General features: G+C 33.4%; 1 protein-coding gene across 1 annotated transcript in view; it reads right to left on the bottom strand.

The window, feature by feature from the left end:
- The window catches only part of DNAJC1 (DnaJ heat shock protein family (Hsp40) member C1), a 215,946-nt gene that overhangs the window by 146,678 nt on the left and 47,510 nt on the right, over positions 1-21,758 (bottom strand). Inside the window, exons 2-3 of the mRNA XM_032880835.1 lie at positions 4,595-4,696; positions 4,055-4,101 (exon numbers count right to left, since the gene is read on the bottom strand). Coding sequence (XP_032736726.1) covers positions 4,055-4,101; positions 4,595-4,696 — 149 coding nt within the window. The remainder of the gene's footprint in view (positions 1-4,054; positions 4,102-4,594; positions 4,697-21,758) is intronic.

The raw sequence follows: 21,758 nt of genomic DNA, 5'->3' as shown, positions 1-21,758 counted from the left end.
TCACTGCTTTCCTGAAACATTGAAAAATAAAGATATTTCTTAAAATATACCAAGACTATATTTATAATTATTTAAGAAAAAAATGTGTTGACAACTCATAAAATTTAAAACATCACTGTGTTTTGCTTTTTCTATATTTAACACATAACACTGATAAAATATTCTGTAATTCAGCTTGTACAAACTGCTCTGAATTACCTGTTAAAACCAGATTAAGAATATGCACATTATCATTATAAGAAAATACAAAAGTAAATATGTTTGATGAAAATATTACTAATGCAAAAAATGATATGGAGTCATAAAGGCTAATATATTGGAAATTAAAACACTGATTAGCCAATACCGCATTCAACACATGATTTAATATATGTTTACTTTGATTTTCTTAAAATGTACCTGATAAACATAAAATAATGGTTATGTAATCATTAGCAAATTTGATTCTACAATCTCAATTTATCAAATATATTTAGCCTAATATAAACACTGGAAAGCAAATAAATCTAAAAATGTTTAAATTACCAACAGAAAAAATGTTATGTAAATATAAAATATTCTCATATTTTGAAATGTAAAACAGTTACTATGAAACTAAAATAGAAAACATATGTTATGAAAACAAATACTTAAATAATTCTAGCATGTGCCTAAACTATGAATTTCCCATCATACAAAATTTAAAATTTTAGTTTAAAACAACAACAACAATGACCATCTAGGTCACATTTTGGACCCAAGAGTAAAAATTACCTACACAAAGATCATAAACAGGAAACACATCTAAATTAATCGATCTTACTCTCCTTTAAAAATGTATACATATGCAAAAACTTGTGGAATACAGTACTTTCTCTATTCCATATAACAGGTATCTTATCTCTTCTAATTGAAGAAGGTACTAAGATTTCTTACTCTCAGTGTTTATTTTTCTTCAGACACATCTATAATCAAATTTAGAATAATGAGGTAACGGATTTGTAAATGTTTAGCATATTGAGGCTGAGATAACTACACTTTTTGCTGAATCTGTAAGCAAAACATGATTTTATTTAGTAAACTAAAAAAAAAATTCAACTTTTACAAATAAAGTACCTTAAAATAGACCAAAAATCCTCCCAAAATTTAAGGTTGCACAACTGGGTTAGCAAAATAATACTGGTTAAAAATTTATAATAGATTTTAAATAAAAGTAATATACTAATATTACTAAAGCACGATCTAGTGTATATATGTAATGACTAGTATCTACTTGGTACTTTTTTCAGCTAATGCTCACGGCACTTGCACAGAAATTTATGTCAGACTATAGCTGAGCTGCTATTCCCCAAATTAAATAAGTACCTGGGAGTTGAGAAAAGGCTATTATGCCTTCCTTACTCTAGCCACACAAACTTGTCAGTTGCATACTATAGTCTATGTTTCGGGGAGGAAAAAAAAGGCTTAGAAATTTATTCACAATCTCACTCCTAGGAATCTATTCAAGAGAAATCAAGAAAAAAAATCTGTTCATACAAAAACTTAAACATGAGTATTCATAGCAGCATTGCTCATCGTAGCCCCAAAGTGGAAACAACCTAAATGTCTATCACTTGGTGAATAGATAAACAAAAGTTGTATACAATATGGAATATTACGCAGCAATAAAAAAGAATTATCTACTGGTATATGCTACAATGTAGATGTGCCCCAAAAAGAGTGTCACAGAAAGAAGCCAGATGCAAAAGAGCACACATTACATGATTTCATTAATAGGAGATGCCCAGAAAAGAAATTTATAAACACAGAAAGGAGATCAGTGATTACTTGGGTCTGAGAGTAGAATGGAGATTGCCTGCAAACAGGCTTCAGGGAATGTTTGGAGGTGATGGAAATGTTCTAAAACTGGGTTGTAGTGTCTGCACAACTCTGTAAATCTATCAAAAATCATTGACTTGAACACTTAAAATAGGTGACTTCTATGTATGCAAATTATACCTCAGTAAAGCAGTTTAAAAATAAAATTTGCTTTTCCTTAGAAAAAAAAAAAAAGGTTATCTAGTTTATTTTATCTACTTCATTGCTATTCTCTTTCCTACCAAAATTAAAGAATGCACTTGATTTCAGTGAAAACACAATTACTCATAAGGGAAATAAATAAAGAAACATAAATGACAATTTTCCAAACTGCAAATTCCTGGGAGGTTACACATTTAAAAGTACTTATTTAATGAATATTTATAATAAATAATTGTGATACCAAAGAGCATTTTTTAATACCAGCATAAGACAATATTCCTTTAGAAGATAAAAACGACTGCTGGGTTCTTCTTCCTAAAGGAATTAGAAACATTAGGTAATTGTCTGGAGAGGTGCATTTCTCCTATATGTTTAAATACACATAGGTCACCTGGCCTCAGGCGCAAGCTTTAGAGAAGTGATTCTCAGCTTGATTAGTTAAGATTTTTGCCTCAAGGAAAATCAGTTACCAAAGAGTTACTTGTGCCTCAAGGGGTATAAATACTACAGCTGTTTGTGTAACTGTCAGATTCATTTTTTTCTACTAACACCGTAAAAACATTGCAAAGGGAATGAATCCCAAAAAGAAAATGTTAGATGCATCTATGTCAATGAAGAAACATTTTATACAGAAGAAGTCATTTGTTCTATAAAGATATAAATGATTTTTCAGGAACTGAAAGAAATTGTTACAAAGTTTACTGACTTTTAAGGTAACAACAAACAAAAAGACAAAATCTGATGCCAAAGACATAGGGAGACTAAATAAAGCTATCTTTACAGACACATTCTTGATGTGTGAAACAAAACTAGGGGCTCAGGGAGAGAAAGCAACTAGAAAATATGCACAGAATGACCAACACTTCTTTCAACACACTTCTAGGACTCTTTCAACATTATGGATTATCTCAAACCAGAGGAATGTCTGCTGTGGTATCTGGACCAATGCCAGCCCTTGTTATAAAGCGAGAACACTTACAGAGAATATCTTGAGTCCTTGCTATGCAATCTGACAAACTGAGGCATTCAAATTAAAGAGTTAAGATGAGAAGCAAGAGTAGTAGCTAACATTTTAGGATATAGAGTAATTCTAGATAATACATTCAAAGAAATTTTTTTTAAAAGAAAAGATTAGTCTACACTAGCCTGGAATAGAAAATATCAGCCTGTATCACACACTATTGTTTTGTGAAATTTCTGCTTCAAGTGTGTGTATGTGCACCTGTGTTCTGAGGCATGATGCAAAATATGCTGCCCCCCGCAATACACTTACTGTGGGTCTGACTTAAGAAACTTGGAAGCCTAATGCAATAGTGTCAACACATTCCACACATTCTGAAGGAGCAAAGGAAAAGGGCCTTTCTGCAATCTCCTCTTAAGTCACTGGCACTATAAACTATGTATAAATTTATTACTACTCTTCTGAAAGGGCCACAGAGAAGTCTCGAAGTGAGGGGGCTGTCTTCCCTCCGCAGTTTAACTAAATGCAGATCACCAGAGCAGAGTAAGGGAAGGGAAGGAGGCAAAAAAAATAGGAAAGAGAAACAAGCACTTTTCTTCCACACCTATTTTCTACAGACTTATAAAAGTCTGTTCTCTTACTCACAAATAACAGATTTATTTTGAGAGTGAGAAAACGTCAAGAAATTGTGATAACATGAGTATCACTAACAGCCTAATTCCAAAACATTTAAGGAATGGGGGGAGGGGGAAGACCACCAAACACAATTAGGAGCTATTACTGATATATCAAAAATGACTGGGTATTTGTTTGAAGTAAAGTGGTATCTGTAAGTCCCACAGCATAGACACTCATGTTAAATCATATCTAATGGAGCTATGACTTGGTAACATTATGACTCACGATCCTGAAGTGTACAAGTACTGAATCAACCTAGTGAATATTTTCAATAGAAATTAACTCTGCTCTAAACATAGGAAGAAACAAAAATAAAATACTAACTTATAATAAATGTCTAGTAAGACAATTCCTTCCTTTACAAACTAAGACATCAAACTGTAACATCTTAATTCAAAAGCAGAAATGAACACTCACCTCTGCCTTCGTTCATCATCCTTTAAAACTTCATAAATGGCCACCAACTAAAATAAAAGCATTACTTTAAAATAAAAATACTCTCAGCTATAAGAAATCACTTAGGAAGGTGAACACACTATAATGCACAAGCAGAAAACCCTACGTGCTCATATATACGATGAACAGATATAATCTTAATTATATGTAACATTTTCTATTTTTAGTAGAACCTTAAGAGGTTAAAAAATGCTTGATACCAAAATACATCTTTGTGAAAGATGCAAAAGTAATAATTATGTTAAAATGTGCTTTTAAAAAACAAAAGCTGTAATTTAGACAAAATTATGACAATTATGACCCTCCAAGAATTCAGAGATTCTAATATAAAAAATGATGGTGATATTTTGTAAAAAATTGCGTGAACATGGCATTCTATTTCTAAACTACAACCCCATTTTCAAACAGAATTATTCTACATATAAATTACTATTTTTATTAGAAAATATTTATTTATAAATTTGTTATAAAATATATATAATAACAGCACACTTCACTTACTTGTCTAAACTGAGTTTCTGCATTTTCATCTTTATTCTTGTCTGGATGCAAAGTCAGTGAAAGCTTACGATATGCTTTTCTAATGTCTGCAGATGAAGCATCCTGGAGGTGGTAGGGGGAGGGGAAAAACACAAAGCAAACGTTGTCAGAAAAAGAAATTCCCAGAACCTTGTTAAGATCTGAGAAGACAGCCAACCAAGTGCAGGACCCCAGGCAATGTAATTTGAGCAATCAGTCTAACAACCAGGCTATGCAACTAGCCTGACCCACATGACTGAACAATTATTCAATCTAATTTGGCTCTCCTCTTAACTTTTCATTACCATACAGTCATTTAAAGAAGACAGTGTTTGGCAAAACTTTTCAAACACTTGCCTTCCTAAAATTAACCAATAAATCTTTTTCAGTAATTAAGAGATCAAAAAGAAACAAATTAAAAATTAATACATCCATGTGCCTTCAAAGAAGATCTTTATTTATTTGAGAATCTTAAAGCCAATTTCTGAATCCCACGCTTACCATATGTGGTTTCTTCATTGTTATTTATATTGAATTTACCATCGAGCCACAACCTATGGAACCTCAATTTCCCATGTCAAAAGTATGCCTATTTGAAGGCAGTTACATTTGTATTTATCCAAAATAACTGTAATTAGAAGTAGTTGTATGTATTGTATTTTTTTAGTACTTCCAAGGGTGTTTTCAATGGTGTCCAGTTTCCATGGTCTAGCTGCTAGTAATAAATTTGCCCACTATTATTAATATAGTACAAACATATTTAAAAAGTCACAATAATTCAGTAGGAATATGTTGGATTAAGTGGATGTTAAAATTACATTATATATAATCCAGTGTGTATAGATAAACTCAGAAAACATGATTTTACATGGCCAGCATAAAAGACATAACGATAAAAAAGAACACGATGTAAAACAGGGTTTAAAACTTTATCTCCGCTGAGTTTAAAAATTATTCCAATAACTAGCACATTCATAGTGGTACAAAATAACAAAATTGTTTATTAAATTGTATTTTGTTTTATAGCTGAAAATTTATTAACTCCTAAAACTACTTTACTTGAAAAAGTTCAAATGCCTAATAAACCAAACCAAACCAAACCAAAACAAAAATCTTTGTCCCTAGGACTAAATAGTTGTTAAAGAAATAGAGCTGGCGAGAAGTAAAGTGAGACTATAAACTGTCTGTCAAGCTTTCCTTTATGAACCATTATTTTCATTATCAATTTTCTGGGGCTTACTGCCCCAGGGTGTCACTCTTGTTAAAAATCTCAACTTAGGTGTGAATATTTTTGGGCCTTACAGAGGACTGAGAAGATATAAAGTTAGCAGAGTAACTTTTGAAGATAATACAGTTAAAATTTTCATTCTAATTTGCTAAATAGAATTGATGTGTTCCAAATTTTTAATAGGTAACATGCAGTAGAAAAGGATGATTATTTACTGAAAATTGGTGATGGAGATTTTGTTGAGCGAAGAGGTCAAGTGTCAAATGAATAACTTTTCTCTAACTGGGACTTTAATTTTGAATTTTATTAAATTAGGACTATATCATAGAAAAATTCCCAAGGTAGATTTCTTATAAAATAAAGCTTATGTGGTTTATCGTGTTACAAAATCAATGCATGCTCATTATGGAACACCTATGGCTTACTTAAAAATAAAAATAACTTATAGTCCCCTCCTTCCAGTCTTGCCATGCTGATGCTAATTCTCCATTTTTCTGCCACAATATGTGCTCTAAATATGAATGTAGCCAGATGGCTCTCCTATTTCAAACCCTTCAGTAACTCCCAAGTGCCTTCATCATCTGTCTTTTCCAATCTTTTTAGCTTTATCTCCCACTATCTTGGCCCATCCTCCTGGTCTCCCAGATCATTACACATTAGGATGCCGTTCCCCAACCTCATGTTTTTGTTTTGCACCCAGCTGTAGGTACAGACGATTCTCTCCTAACTAAAGAATGAGTGCCTCGGCCTACACACAGGTATTGCCTGACTTTTTCCTCTTGAGAATCTGCCCAGTACAGTTATTTCACCAATTAGCTCCACCCTAAGTGGACAGAACAGAAAAACTTGAGGATTTCCCTACCTAAAAGCCATGCTCTAGATAAGCTTCACTTGGAACTAGCTTATGTATTTAATTTTAGTAAATTATTCTAAGAATCTTATTTCCTTATAACAAAGCTATGAAGTAACTATAGTTGTTATTAGGCCCATTTTCTGATAAGATAAGTGAGTCAGAGAGAGGTTAAGTAACTTGCTCAAGTTCATGCTATTGGTAAGCAGATGAAAATAGAACTCAAACCCCAAAAGTGTTTTATCAGAACCAGAGACTCCTACATCAGCTCGGTAGATCCAGCTAGTAGGTTTGGACTGAGTCACTTCACAAGAGGCTACAGCTTTGGGAAGGCAGTGAGAATAATTGTTACATTCATAGCGATCTGAAAAACCATATGGAAAACATCCATATAACTATAATGTGAATGTTCAACTGCAATTTTAAAGGTAAAGGCCCTGATGTGTGTTAACTTTTCTAACATTTCACATCATATTTCTATAAGAGACCTGCATATTAGAACATTTACCTCCCATAATCACTAGATGAGCTTTTTATCTCTCGGGCATGTGAAGAAAATTTTTTGATAGGGCTCACTTCAAAGAGAGCCATACCTCAAAACATAATAATCAAATTGTTCCAAGTCCTGGGTGAACTGGTTATCTTTAACGCTATTGAGATCAGATCTACAGGTTCAATTGCCAGAATTCTTTTCCTTCTAAATGTGACAGTTCCTTGGCAACTTGGACGTGAATTATCTTAGTATTTGGATGACCCGTGTAAAGAAGATACATATGGTTATTCTAAAGAAACAAACAACAACAAAAGTCAGTCCCCCCAAAAAAACCCCAACTATGAAAGTAATATGTTTGTCAAAATTAAATGCAGTGGATGTCAGCAAAAATAGAGTGGCAAACTCCAAGGACCTGTCCCTTCACAGAAACAGCAAATAACGTAGCAAAAATAGTCAGAATCAACCCAAACTGAACTATGCAAACTACTCAAACCAGGCAACTACTTAATCAGGAAAAAGACAGCTAATTCTCAGAGTCTTGAAGATACCAATCTGAGTTCTCTGTGTGGGTTCCTAGTGCAGAAGGAAGCAAAACAGACTTGGTTCTTAACTGTGGTTGTTTGGTTTGGTCTATTTGTTCCCTGATGGACTGTGTAAAGAGCTTACTTTTATTTTACCAAACTCAGTACTCTCCCAAGTAAGAGAGGTAATTATCTAGGACATTTGTTGAAAACACTTAAAGGTAAATTTATTAGCTAGTGCCAAAATGAGGCAAGGGATAGCAGTTGGGTCATACAATAGAAACATCAAAAAGCTTGGGAGGAAAGACTAGTAAGATGCTCTGGGGAATATGGGCTTTGAAAAGCTCCCATATATTCCTTGGAAACTAGAAGACCATGTGCATGCTCAAGGTGGAGTACATCCTTTCTGAGGATGTACTCAGAAAAACCTGCAAAGGTCCTAAATTCTCATTTTCTGACTGATCTTTAGATTGGACACAGCAGAAAGTGAAAGCTGAGAGAGAGTTGTAAACCTAATTGAGTGTTGAAACCATGCCCCAATATATATATATAACCCACTGGCAAAGACTAAGCACCCCCCCCCCCCCCCCGGGTTCAAGCCTTTAAGGAAATCTGTTGAATCATTAGCTGACCACTAAGCAATTCAAACAGAGATGTCAGTGGCTATACACAAAAAGAATATGCACTACAAAATTAATTTAAAAATGTCACTAGACAAATAAAACCACAAGCAGCAAAACCCAAAACAAACAAACAAACATAACCAACCAAACAAAAACCAAACAAAAGAACGTAGGGTGGGAGAACCTGATTAAATGATGTACTCAAAATGTCTAGTATTCATTAAAAATTATGAAACATGCAAAGAAACAAGATAGTATGGGGGGAAAAGAAATTAATAGAAATTGTCCTTGAGGAAGCTCAAACATTGAACTTACTGGACAAGGACTTTAAGTCAACTATTTAAAATATGCTCAAGAGCACAATACAAAGAACTAAAATACAAGAGTCATGTCTCACCACACTGAGAATATCAACAGAGACAGAAATTTTGAAAAGGAACAAAAAAGAAATTCTAGAATTGAAAAATAAAATAACTGAAAATAAAAATTCACTAGAGGGGTTCAAAAGCAGAGCTGAGCAGAAGAAAGAATCTATGAACTTGAAGATAGGTCAAATTGAGATTACCCAATATGAGGAACAGAAAGAATGAAAAAAGATGAATAGCACCCAAGAGACCTGTGCAACACCATAAAGAGTTCCATCCTACACAAAATGAAAGTCCCAGAGGGAGAAGAGAGAAAGAGGGAGAAAGAAAAATATTTGAAGAAAAAAATGCATGAGGACAGCCAAATTTTGATGAAAGATATAAATATATGCATCCAAGAATCTCAACAATCCCAAGTAGAATCACTTCAAAGAGAGCCATACCTTAAAACGTAATAATCAAATTGTTGAAAGTCAAAGACCAAGAGAGAGAATCCTGAAAGCAGCAAGAGAAGTAACTCATTACATACAAGGGATTCTCAATATTATTAATAGCTAATTTATCATCAGAAACCATGGAGTCCAGAGGGTAGGGGAATGACATATTTAAAGTGCTAAGAAAAACCTTTATCCATGAATTATATATCTAGCAAAATTATCCCAAAAATGAAAGAGAAATGAAGATATCACAATTAAACAAAAACTGAGGATTCACAGCTAGTAGATTTGCTCTAGAAGAAATACTGCAGGGAGTTCTTTGGCTGAAAGGAAAAAAATACTAGACAGTAACTCAAATCTATATGAAGAAATAAACACTGGTAAAGATAATATATGGATAAATAACAAAAGTCAACATTTAAGTATTTTTGGTTAGTAATTCAATTTTTTTCTATACAATTTAAAGGACAACTACTAAAGCAATAATTATAAATCTATATCAAATAAAACAATAATAAAAATCAATGTCTATGGGCATATATGCATAAAGATGTAATCTATGATAATAACTACATAAGAAACAGGAATAGGCTTTCTAGGAGCCGAATGTTTTATATGATTTAAACTAAATAGGTATTAATTCAAACTAGATTGCTATAAATTGTTAGTTGAAATCCCCATGGCAACCACAAAGAAAATAAAGATCTATAGTAAAAGAAATAAAAAGTGGATTAAATGGTACAGTAGAAAAACAGATCTAACACAAAAATAGGCAGTAAGGGATAAATGAGGTAAAGAGAAGATATAAAACAAATAGAAGACAAACAGCAAAATGGGAAAAATAAGTATTTCCTTATCAGCAATTATTTAAAAAAATGGATTGGGGCACTTGGGTGGCTCAGTAGGTTAAGTGGCCAACTCTTGATTACTCCTAGGTCATGATCTCAGGATGGGCCCTGCACTGGGCTCCAGGCTCAATGGAGAGGCTACTTGTCCCTCTCTCTCCTCCTCTGCCTCTACCCTGCTCATGTGCACATGATTTCTCTCTCAAATGAATAAATAAAATCTTTTAAAAAATGTATTAAACTCTCCAAATAAAAGACAGAAACTAGCAAAATGGATTATAAACAAACATGTTCCAACTATATGGTATCTACAAGAAACTCATTTTATAACCAAAGTGATTGAAAGTGTGTAGGTGGAAAATAATACTAAATGCAAGCAGTAACCAAAAGAGAGCTGGGATAGCTATACTAATACCAGGCAAAATGGACCTTAAAACAAAAATTGTTACAAAACACAAAAAAGAACATTAATGACAAAAAGGTGAATGCATCAAGATACAACAATTATAAACATATATGCGCCTACCAACAGAGCCCCAAAATAGAGTGAACACTTAACAGAATTAAAGGGAAAAATAGGTCATTTGTATAGTAATGTTATAATATGTGTACAGTAATATTGGAAACTTCGGCACCTCAGTTTCAATAATGCCTAGAGAAATTCTGTAGAACATTAGCAAGTGAACAGAAGACGTGAACAACAATATAAACCAAATGGACAAACCTAACAGATATCCATAGTACATTCCACCCAACAACACCAGAATATACATGCAACATTCCCTAGAACAGGCCAAATTTTAGGACACAATGTAAGCTGAAACAAATTTTAAAATACTGAAATCATAATCTCCAACCACAATGGAATGACATTAGAAATCCAATAATGAAGGAAATTTGGAAAATTCACAAATATGTGGAAATAACACACTCATGAGCACAACCAATGAGTCAAAAAATAAAAAATAAATTAGAAAATACCTAGATATAAATGAAAAGTGCTATTATGTTATATCCTTCTAAGATAACTGTTGTACATGTTAAACGAACAGAGTAACAAGCCAGAAAACTGTGCTCCTAAAGAATAAAACTGAAAAACTCTGGAGAATTTTTTTCCCAGTGATGTTTAGATTAAGACTGAACCAAGAAAGGTCACTAAATTTCAGGATCATATCATTTCCTTTTGGATTTATGCATTCTGTGAGGTTTTAAGTCATTAATGTAAATAATTATAATTATTTTTCTAACTTAACATGACTAAGGATTAAGCAAGAACTAAATTAAATTATGACATTCAATTTTATATAAAGTAAAAAAGAAATCACTGTAAAAATTAGAAAGTATTGATATAAATGAAAACAAAAATACAAAAAAACAAAAATACCAAAACTTAGGATGCATTAAAATCAGTGGTCAGAAGGAATTTTACAACTACAACTGATGACAAAAAAAATCTCAACCTAACCTTCCACCTTAAGGAAACAAGAAAAAGAATAATAAAGTAAACCCAAAGCAAATATCAGAAATGAATAAAGATTAGAGCAGAGATAAAGGAAATGAGAACAGAACAACAGAGAGACTCCACAAAACCAAAAGCTGGTTCTCTGAAAATGTCAACAAAACTGATAAACCTATACTACAATGAGAGTGAGATAGGTGTTTCAAGTTGCTAAAATCAGGAATAAAAGTGGGGATATCAATCTTACAGAAATAAAAACAATAATAAGAAAATATTATGCATAATTGTTTGCCAAGCAATTAGAAAACTCAAATGAATAGACAAATTCCTAGAAACACAAAAACTGACTTATGAAGAAACAGAAAAACTGGATAAACTAGAACAGTAAAGAAATTGATCAATTAGGGGGCACCTGGGTGGCTCAGTCATTAAGTGTCTGCCTTTGGCTCAGGTCACAATCCCAAGTTCCTGGGATGGAGCCCTGACTTGGGCTTCCTCCTCAGCTAGAAGCCTGCTTCTCCCTCTTCCACTCTCCCTGCTTCTGTTCCCTCTCTTGCTGTGTCTCTTTCTGTCAAATAAATAAATAAAATCTTTTAAAAAAAATTGATCAATTAAAAAAACCCAAATCCAAAAAAACCTCAATATCCAACAAAGAAAAGGCCCAAAACTAAAAACTTTTTGACTTAACTAGTGAAATCGAGTAAACAGTTAAAGAAATCACTAGTTCTCTACAAACTCTTCCAAAATTTAGAGGAAGGAATGCTTCCTAACTCATTCTGATACCAAAAGCCAGACAAATACCACAAAAAAAGAAAACTATAGACCAATATCCCTTATGAATATTGATACAGAATTCCTCAACAAACTTTTGGTAATCCAAATTCACCAGAATATAAAAAGGATTATATACCATGAATGCAAGGGTTGGTCAGTGTATGAAAATTAATATTATATACCAAATCAACAAAATTAAGGACAAAAATCACATAATCATCTCAAGAAAAAGAAATAGAAAATAGAAAAAGAAAAAGAAATAAAAGACATCTAAATTGGAATGGAAGAATTAATACCATCTCCATTCACAGATGACATGATTCTATACAAAGAAAATCCTAAAGCACAGGGCACCTGGCTGGCTCAGTTGGAAGAGCAAGCAACTCTTGATCTCGGGGTTGTGAGTTTAAGCCCCATATTGGGTGTAGATATTACTTAAAAATAAACTCTTAAAAAAAAAAGAAAAGAAAATCCTAAAACATCACAGAACAAGTATCAGAGCTAATAAATAAATTCAACAAGTTGTAGGACACCAGATCAACATATAAAAATCAGGTGTATTTCCATACACTAGCAATAAGAAAATCTGAAAATGGAATTAAAGCAAATCTTTTACCATAGCATCGAGAAGAAAATACTTAGTAATAAGTTTAACAAAAATGTTACATTTTTACATTGTGAGTTATAAAACACTGCTGAAGGAAATGAAAGTTCTAAAAAAATGAGAGATATCCATTTCATGGATGGGAAGGCTTAATATTGTTAAGATGGCAATACTTCCCAAGTTGATCTACAGATTCAATGCAATCCCTATGAAAACCCTACCTGGCATTTTGCAGAAATGTATATGCTTATCCTAAAATTCATAGGGAAATGCCAGAGATCCAGAATAGCTACAACACCTTGAAAACAAGTAACAAAACTAGAGAACACACAAGTCTTGATTTCAAAATTTCCTATAAAGTTGCGGTCATTAAGATTGTGTAGTCAAGGCATAAGGATAGATGTATAGCTCAATATAAGAATTCAGAGTCCAGAAATAAACTTATCCATCTATGGTCAGCTGATTTTCAACAATGATGCCAAGAACATTCAATAGGGAGAGAATAGTTTTTTCAACAAATGATGTTGAGACAACTGGATATCCACATGCAAAAGATTGAAGTTGGACCCTTACCTCACCCTACAAACACAAATAAGCTGGAAATGAATCAAAGTCCTAAATGTAAGAGCTAAAATGATAAGACTCTTAAATAAACATAGAATTACACTCTTAGACATTTATTGAAAAGAATGAAAATAGGTGTTCAGTCAAAAACTAGGACAAAAATGTTCCTAGCAGCGATAGTCAAAAAGTGAAAACAACCGAAATGTCCACGAATTATGCATGGATAGACAAAATGTGTATAGGTCTATATGTACAATGAATATAATTCAGGCATAAAAAGGAATAAGGTACTGAAATATGCCACAACACAAATAAACCTTGAGAAAACTATGCTAAATGGGAAGAACTGGACAAAAAAGCCATATATTACAGGATTCCATTTTAACTGTACATTTGTACTTTATATACAAGTCCATTGAGAAAACACAAATTAGTAGTTCCCACAGACTGGGGAGGAGAAATGAGAGAGTGACTGCTTAATGTACACAGAGTTTCTGTTGGGGTGATGAAAATGTTCTGGAAAATGATGACTGTACAACACTGTAAATATCCTGGAAATCACTGAATTATATACTTTAAAATGGTGAATTTTATGTTTCATGAATTTTATTTCTAAAAAATTAAAGAATGCATTCATTTCTTTTAGCAATTGCTTAAAATTGAAAGAACTGCATGCTATGTACTAGGCACTATTCTAGCCACCATATATATTATTAATTGCCTTGATTCCTACAGCCTTTTGTGAGAAGTATAACTATTATCTCTGTTTTAATGAGGACACTGGGACTCAAACTGAGGCTGAGTAATCTGTCCAATGTTACACAGGTAGCATGGAAAAAATTTCCTGCAAGAAATTTGATCTCACTTACTACGCTGTCTCTTTTAAAGATTATTTTATGCATATCCTATGGTCACGCCTTGGTTATCTTCTACTGTAAGATATGCTATATACCTCAAAAATGGAGTCAGCTATTTCTGGGAATCTGAAAAGCAGGATTACTAATGATCTGATACAGCTCAACCCAGAGATGTGTAAAATATATGGGTTGCTCCCTATGAACCACTCTTCTAGAGAGAGATATGCTAACATAAAAGAAAAAGTTCTCACCTAATTTACTTATGTATTGACCTGGAAAGGCTAGCTGTTAGACTGAGGGGGAGGTGCCTGGGTGGCTCAGTTGGTTAAGCCTCTGCCTTTGGCTCAGGTCATGATCCCAAGGTTCTGGGATGGAGCACCAAAAATAAATAAATAAGATCTTTAAAAAAAAAAAAAACAAAGAAAAAGGCAAGCTGTGAGATTGGGACAGATCTCAGAGAAATATTACTTATATTCTAGATCATATTAGAGTTATTAGTCTCTTTCCACTTATTATAATGTTTATGACAAAGATGGGTTTGAACATAGCTAAGTCATTTGCTAGCTATGTGATTTTGGACAAGTTACCTGCTTTCTCTAGTATCAATTCTTCATCTGTAAAATGGGGATGATAATGCTATAACACCTAAAACATTGTTGTGATGTTGAAATAAGATGCATATGAATGACATGCTTATTATAGTGTGTGGTAGTAGTGATGAGTAAATGAAAATTATTATTATAACATGTGGGCTAAAAAGTCACTATTTCTCCTTCATTTTTATGCTTGGCAAATTTGACTTGAAGTCTATTTGGATTTTCTTCTTTCTTCCTTCCATCTGTCCATCCATCCATCCATCCTTCCCTTCCTCCCTCCTTCTCTTTCTTTCTTTCTCGTGGATTTGTGGTTGAGGAGAGTAAAATGGATTGGAGATTTTTTATTTATTGCTATGACATTTATTGAGTACCCACTATGTGCAAGCACTGAGGATATAGTGGTAAACAAAACACAACCTCTATCCTCATAAAAGTTTTGCAAGGAGCACTGAAATCTCTTCCTTAGGTAACCTAAGAGATTTCTTATTTTACTTTCTATAAAAGTTGGCAAAGTTTTTTTTTTATTTTTGGCAAACTTTTTACACAAAAGTCAGCTAGTAAATATTTGAGGCGTTACAGGCTGAAGAGTCTCTCCCCACAAGTTTAAAATAGTTGCAACTATTCAACTCTACCACTGTAGTGAGAAAGCAGTTATAGACAATCCATAAAAAAATGGGTGTGGTGTGGTTCCAATAAAATTTCATTTTCAAAAATAGGTATGGCTGGCTTTGGGCCATGGACTGTAGTTTGTTGATCTCTGATTGATTGACTCATTAATTTTTTAAAGATTTTATTTATTCATTTGACAGAGAGAGAGCAAGAGAGAGAGCACAAGTAGGGGTAGGGACAGGCAGAGAGAGAAGGAGAAGCAGGCTCTCTTGCTGTGCAGGGAGCCTGATGTGGGGCTCAATTCCAGGACCCTGGGATCATGACCTGAGCCAAAAGCAGACGCTAAACCAACGGAGCCACCCAGGCCCATCATGACCTAAGCTGAAATCAGGAGTCGGACACTTAACCAAATGAACCATTCAGGTGCCCCCAAAATAAATTCTTCTTAATAAAACTTTCTTATCTCTTGGAAAGACTCAGGGATATTCAATACAAGAGAAGAACATATATTTAACTATCAGATTCAGCAAGGAGGAAAGACTACAGTTACCCAAACTATATAGTTAGACACAAAACTGAGGAACTTCAAACTCTGGTTGACATCCGTGAATCTTAATTTGTGTAATGTTACAACATAAGATCAACTGCCTCAAAGTTAGTAATTCCATGTAATCTTTCTGACTCAGTCATTTTTGCATTTGGTATTACTGAATAAAGCTCAAACTAAATAATCTCTTAACTTTGCCTTTTTTTTTTAAAGATTTTATTTATTTATTTGACAGACAGATCATAAGTAGGCAGAGAGGCAGGCAGAGAGAGGAAGGGAAGCAGGCTCCCTGCTGAGCAGAGAGCCCAATGAGTGGCTCGATTCCAGATCTCTGGGATCATGACCGGAGCTGAAGGCAGAGGCTTTAACCCACTGAGCCGCCCAGGCACCCCAACTTTGCCCTCTTTATTCTGGCTTTGCATTTAAATTTATCAGTCAACAGAGTCTCCTCTCCCCCTCGATTTCCCCCAAAAGCCATCAAACAAAAACTATATGCCTAGACATAAATGCATGTACCACTAGAAGAACTAAATAATAAAGACTTTGAAAAGAAGCTGTCTCTGGTCAGTGGACTGGGAGGATAAGGCAGGAACCTTAATCTCTTCATATTAATATATGTATTCATCGTATCTCAGGACCATGGGATTTTATAACAGGTGCATATAAAATTCAAAATAACTTGAAAAAGGAAAATGTTTTAAAAATAAATAATGTTTTCCATGGCAAAAATAAATAACATAGAATAAAGTAGTTTTCTTCATTATAAATATTAAGTCTGGGCTTCCATGGCTAATCTACAAAAGAAGCAGGGGGAAGCTTTGAGTTCTTCTGTTATAAATCATAATTAAAGTCAATTGCCTTTAGAGAAATCCATTGAAATTTATATAAGATGATAGTTTTAATAGACTTTTCTTAGCATTAAACTATACACAGGAACCAATGATAGGTTTCCTGTATAAAATTCCCAGTTATTAATGCTCATATAGAACACTTACCTTATTATTCTTTGAGAGTCAAGATCAGTAAAAATGATTTGTTGACAAATCAGATAATTTCTAGTACAGTAAAAAAGGAATTCTGCCCCCTCATTTTTAACTTGTATCTAAATAAATTTGGATTAATGACATGTTTATTTAAGTTGGACACACCTCTGCTCTCCCCACAAGATTAAAAAAGTAAGCGCTCTCCAGAATGTAGATAAAAAAAAAGAGAGTAGCTTCAAGAAACATCTGCTTCTGATATCTAATTACTGGGGGGACTGACTTGGCAGGAACACCAGGTCAACTATACACAAAACAAAATCATCACGTCTGGTAACCAGATTAGTTATCTAAGACTACATTTGGCAACTAATTCCTCGTGAAAGGGAGGTCTTATTAACAAGTCAATGGCAGGTGGAAAAGTAGGAAGGACAGTTCAGTATTAAAGAGATTTAAGAGACAGAACAATCAAATGTAATATATGGACCCTGTTTGGTCTCTGATTCAAAAAAACCAAGATGAGAAGGCATTTTGAAAAAACTGGGAATACCCAAATAACTACATTCCAGGGGCTACTAAGGAATTATTATTAATTTTATTGGGTAGATAATTATATCATAATTATTTAAGAAAATGCCTTTATCTAAAAGGTGCATAACATGTCATACTATCTGATATTTATTTTTAAGTACTTCAGGGGAAAAAAAGGATAATGTGGCAAATGTTGGTAACTATTAAATTTCAGTGAAGGTATATGGGAGATTAAATTATTCTCTCTACTTTTGTGTATGTTTTTAAATATTCATAATAAAATCCTCCCAAATCACAATGGTAAGCAATAAATCATGCAATATTCAGTTAAATCTATTATAATTGGTTATTACATGTATTTAGTGTTCTTGAAACCAAAGAGATATGCCGTAAGAGACAATCTAATAACAGCCAAGAATTTAAAAAAAAGGAAGAGTATAGAGGGAAAGAAGGATAAGTAGTGAAGCAAAAGTTACTATTTGATTATGATCCATTAGAGAAATAGAGATTTTATTATCATTTTTAAAGATGAGAAGGTAACCACTGAAAATTTCCAAATTAACAGAAAAAGAAATTTTGCTAAGCCAACAACAGCAAGTAAAAGACAACAAGAAAGTATCATAAATACTATAGACAAAATAAGAATAAAATCAAATGCAGTAATTTCTCAGTAAATATAAAAATATATTCAGTTCACTTATCAAAATAAGAATCATCACCAAACTGGGTTAAAAACAAAACCCAAAAGAGCAAAAACAAAGAGATGAACAAAGACAAAAATAAACAAAAGTAAAGAGTGTTGACATTGCTATCAGAAAAATGGGGATCTAAAGTCAAAATTCACCACAAAGAGTGGTAATAGGTAATGACAAAAGGCATATAACCCACAACAGCAAAAATTCCTAAATATAAGAACTTCATAAAAACAATTATGGTTAAGGACTTTCATAAGCCTTTTATAGAATTTGACATAAGTAAATAAAAACTAAGCACAGTTATAAGGAATTTGAATTAAAAAAACCTTAAAGATGCTTATATTTCACATATATATGTGAACATATATATGTGAACATACATATGTTCACATATAAACATATAATAAACCTACTGAAGTCTAAGGTCAGAGATCATTAAAAAATCAGTAATGAATTTGGTCACGAAGAAAGCTTTAATTCTAAAAAGTGAAGATTTTACAGCTCACATTTTAAAATAAAATTCAAATAACTATCAGAGTCAAAAATAACAAAAAGCCCCTCAGCCACTGACAGGTTTTTTTAAAAAAGATTTATGAAAGCAGAATTAAGAGTTGAAATTACATACATTTTGCTTAGAAAGTAATACAAAGGAAAATATGCAAAATCAAAACCTCTCAGAGAGCTAAAGCCCTAAAGGGAAATATATGCAACTATAAATGCTATTATTATTTTTTTAAATGCCATTATAAACAGGACAAACTGAAAATGAATCAACCAAGTGCTCACCTTAAGAAAGTAGAAAAATTAACAAAATACACAAAAGAAAATAGGAATAATTATAAAAGCTGAAAGTAGTGAAACAAAAAAGGCAAAAAGGTAGTTCTTTGGAAAGAAGAATAAAATGTACCAGAAGGTGCCTCAGCAGTCACTTGAAACCTCAGTTTCTGTATCTTGAAAATGGTCACAGATCAACTTTTACCTTCCTTTCCTCTCCCTCTATCTACTTTTTAATAGTAGGGCTGAATGATTTCATCTGAAAGATCAGCCCAGACATGCTCTAGATATGACACAGGGAACATTTAAGATCTCTTGTTCACCTAATGCAAATGCCGTTTTACATTTATTCCCTTTCAGAGACAAGATGGCATTTACATAGCCACATGTGGCTATGCGCTAACAGTGTTTGACAATGCATTTCTAGTACACGTTCTCTTATCACAGAAGATAGAAAGTAAAAAACTAGAAGTGAGTTGGGTTTGTACTAAAAAGTACTAAAAAATAAATATCACAATGCCCTCTGATAATAGAATCCAGAAACGAGGTAAAGAGCACTTTTGCTGGCAAACAAGGTCAAAAGTTTTCCTGTGATAGTATCAGTTAAAGTCCTATTATCCAACCACCAGCTTTGTGAATGTTGGGCACTTCTTTGAGTGAGGTTGGTGTAGTTCTGGAGCTGGCAGAAGTTGCAATGGCTAACTGGTCATGGAAGTTTCTTGATCCTAGTGATTCCTAACGATAAGCAATTAGGGTAAGGTTTAAGTAAGAGTTACAGGAGACAGGCAATGAGCTTATTATCTTGGGTAACTTGTGGGGAAAGAGAAGGAAGAATCTGTAAGAAATATTAGAAGAACTTCCGTTGATAAATTAGGTTGAGGTTAAGGGCATAAATGATAGATGACTTGTAGGTATCAGACTTGTACAAGTAAGGATACTGGTACTGTTAGTAGAAGTAAGGAATACTGGAAGAGGATTGGAAGGGCAGAGAAAACCATGAGTTTGCCAAGCAGGAGGTGCCTTTGAAACCAAAGTCGAGTGGTCAATTAAGCATCTGGATATGTAGTCTGGAGCTCAAAGTAGTTTGTGCTAGATGTATAAATTTAGTTGGGACATGAAGAAAAATCAAGCCATGAATAACATTAAAGAAGAAAGTATGGCGTGGTAAGATATGAAAGCTTAAGTGAATATAAAAAATGTAAATAATTAATGGCAGAGATCCGGAAGTAGTTAGAAAATCAGAAAAGTGTAGTTTTATTTTAAGGATAAAAGAATGGTCAGCAGTATCAATACTGCTACTGCTATATAAAACAAACACTGAAATATATTGACTGGATTTGCTATTATGAAGATCACTGGTGACCATGGCTATTGTGTTGGTACAGATGCCAAAGCAGAGTGGGATAAGGAGAGTGTGAAGTGAGGAAATGAAGAAATTCAAGAAACTTGACTGCTAAAAATTAAGGATGTGGGATTGAGATAAGTTTTCTTTCCTTTTTATACTGTTGAGAAGGATCCAGTTGAGAGAAGAATTTAAACACAGGTCAATACAGGATTATTGATATGCTTCAGAGAAGGTGGGGGCAGAGAGGGGGATAAAATTCAAATTATGGGAGAAAAACTGGCCTTCAAAGCAGAGACATCTCAACTGCAAAAAAGAGAGGACAGTTGTAGAAGTAAGCCTGTAGGTGGGTCATGGACAGCTGAAAGCAACTGAATGTAAATGTTATAAATCTTGATGATATATAAATGCCATTGCTAATAAAAGTTGGGAATGGAATTCTTTGCTTGAATTAACAGGAATGAGTGTAAAAGAGCTGGTAGTAAAAGAGGTCTTTTAGTTTTCAACTCTTCATCAGAGGTAGTAGGAAAGTCATACTAAGAGAAAAAAATGGACAGGTAGAGAGAGGGGAGACAGAACTAGTAATAGTCTGTAGATTTTGTCTAGCTGTTCTGTAAAAGATCTGAAGTATATAGTGATAAGTTGACCTTTTAACTTAACCCTTTTTCCTACATTAGTGTTTCTTCATATTTCTAGTTGTATGCAAAAGAACTGATAATTAGTTTTAGAAGTTGACATGTGAAAAATCAAAATTAAACTAGACAATCACTGAAGAAAATGATCAGGAAATTCTAATTCCCAGCTTTTCTCCTTATGTAAGAATATTACATAGAAATAGATATACTGGGTGCCTGAGTGGCTCAGTGGGTTAAAGCCTCTGCTCCGCGGAGAGCCTGCTTCCTCCTCTCTCTCCCTGCCTGCCTCTCTTGCCTACTTGTGATCTCTGTCAAATAACTTTATAATCTGTATATTTTATATCCAAACGGCCAACAAACATATGAAAAAGTATTCTATTTAATTCATCACTGGGGAAAAACAAATTAAAGCCACAGTGAGATACCACTTCATATCTGCCAGAATACATACCTACCAAAATGAAAAAGATAATTTTTTAATCTCTGTAAAAGGAAAATTTTAACAAGACTTACATTTAAAAAAAAAAAAGATAATACCAAGTGTTCACAAAAATATGGAGCAACTGTACCACAGAGGGAGTATAAAAACTAGTAAAACCATTTGAAAACTTTGCCAGTGTCTACTAGAGCTGCATATACACATACCCAATGATTGAGCAACTTCATTCCTAGGTACGTATCCAACAGAAATGCAAACATATGCTTACCAAAAGACATGTACAAGAATGTTCATAACAGCTCCCAACTGGAAACAAACTAAATACCCATCAACAGTAGGATGGATAGGGGTGCCTGGATGGCTCAGTGGGTTAAGCCT

The sequence above is a fragment of the Lontra canadensis genome, unplaced genomic scaffold (assembly GCF_010015895.1).
Source record: "Lontra canadensis isolate GAN:19392208 unplaced genomic scaffold, GSC_riverotter_1.0 scaffold72, whole genome shotgun sequence".
Lineage (NCBI taxonomy): Eukaryota > Metazoa > Chordata > Mammalia > Carnivora > Mustelidae > Lontra > Lontra canadensis.
This window is presented reverse-complemented; position numbering and strand designations above follow the sequence as displayed.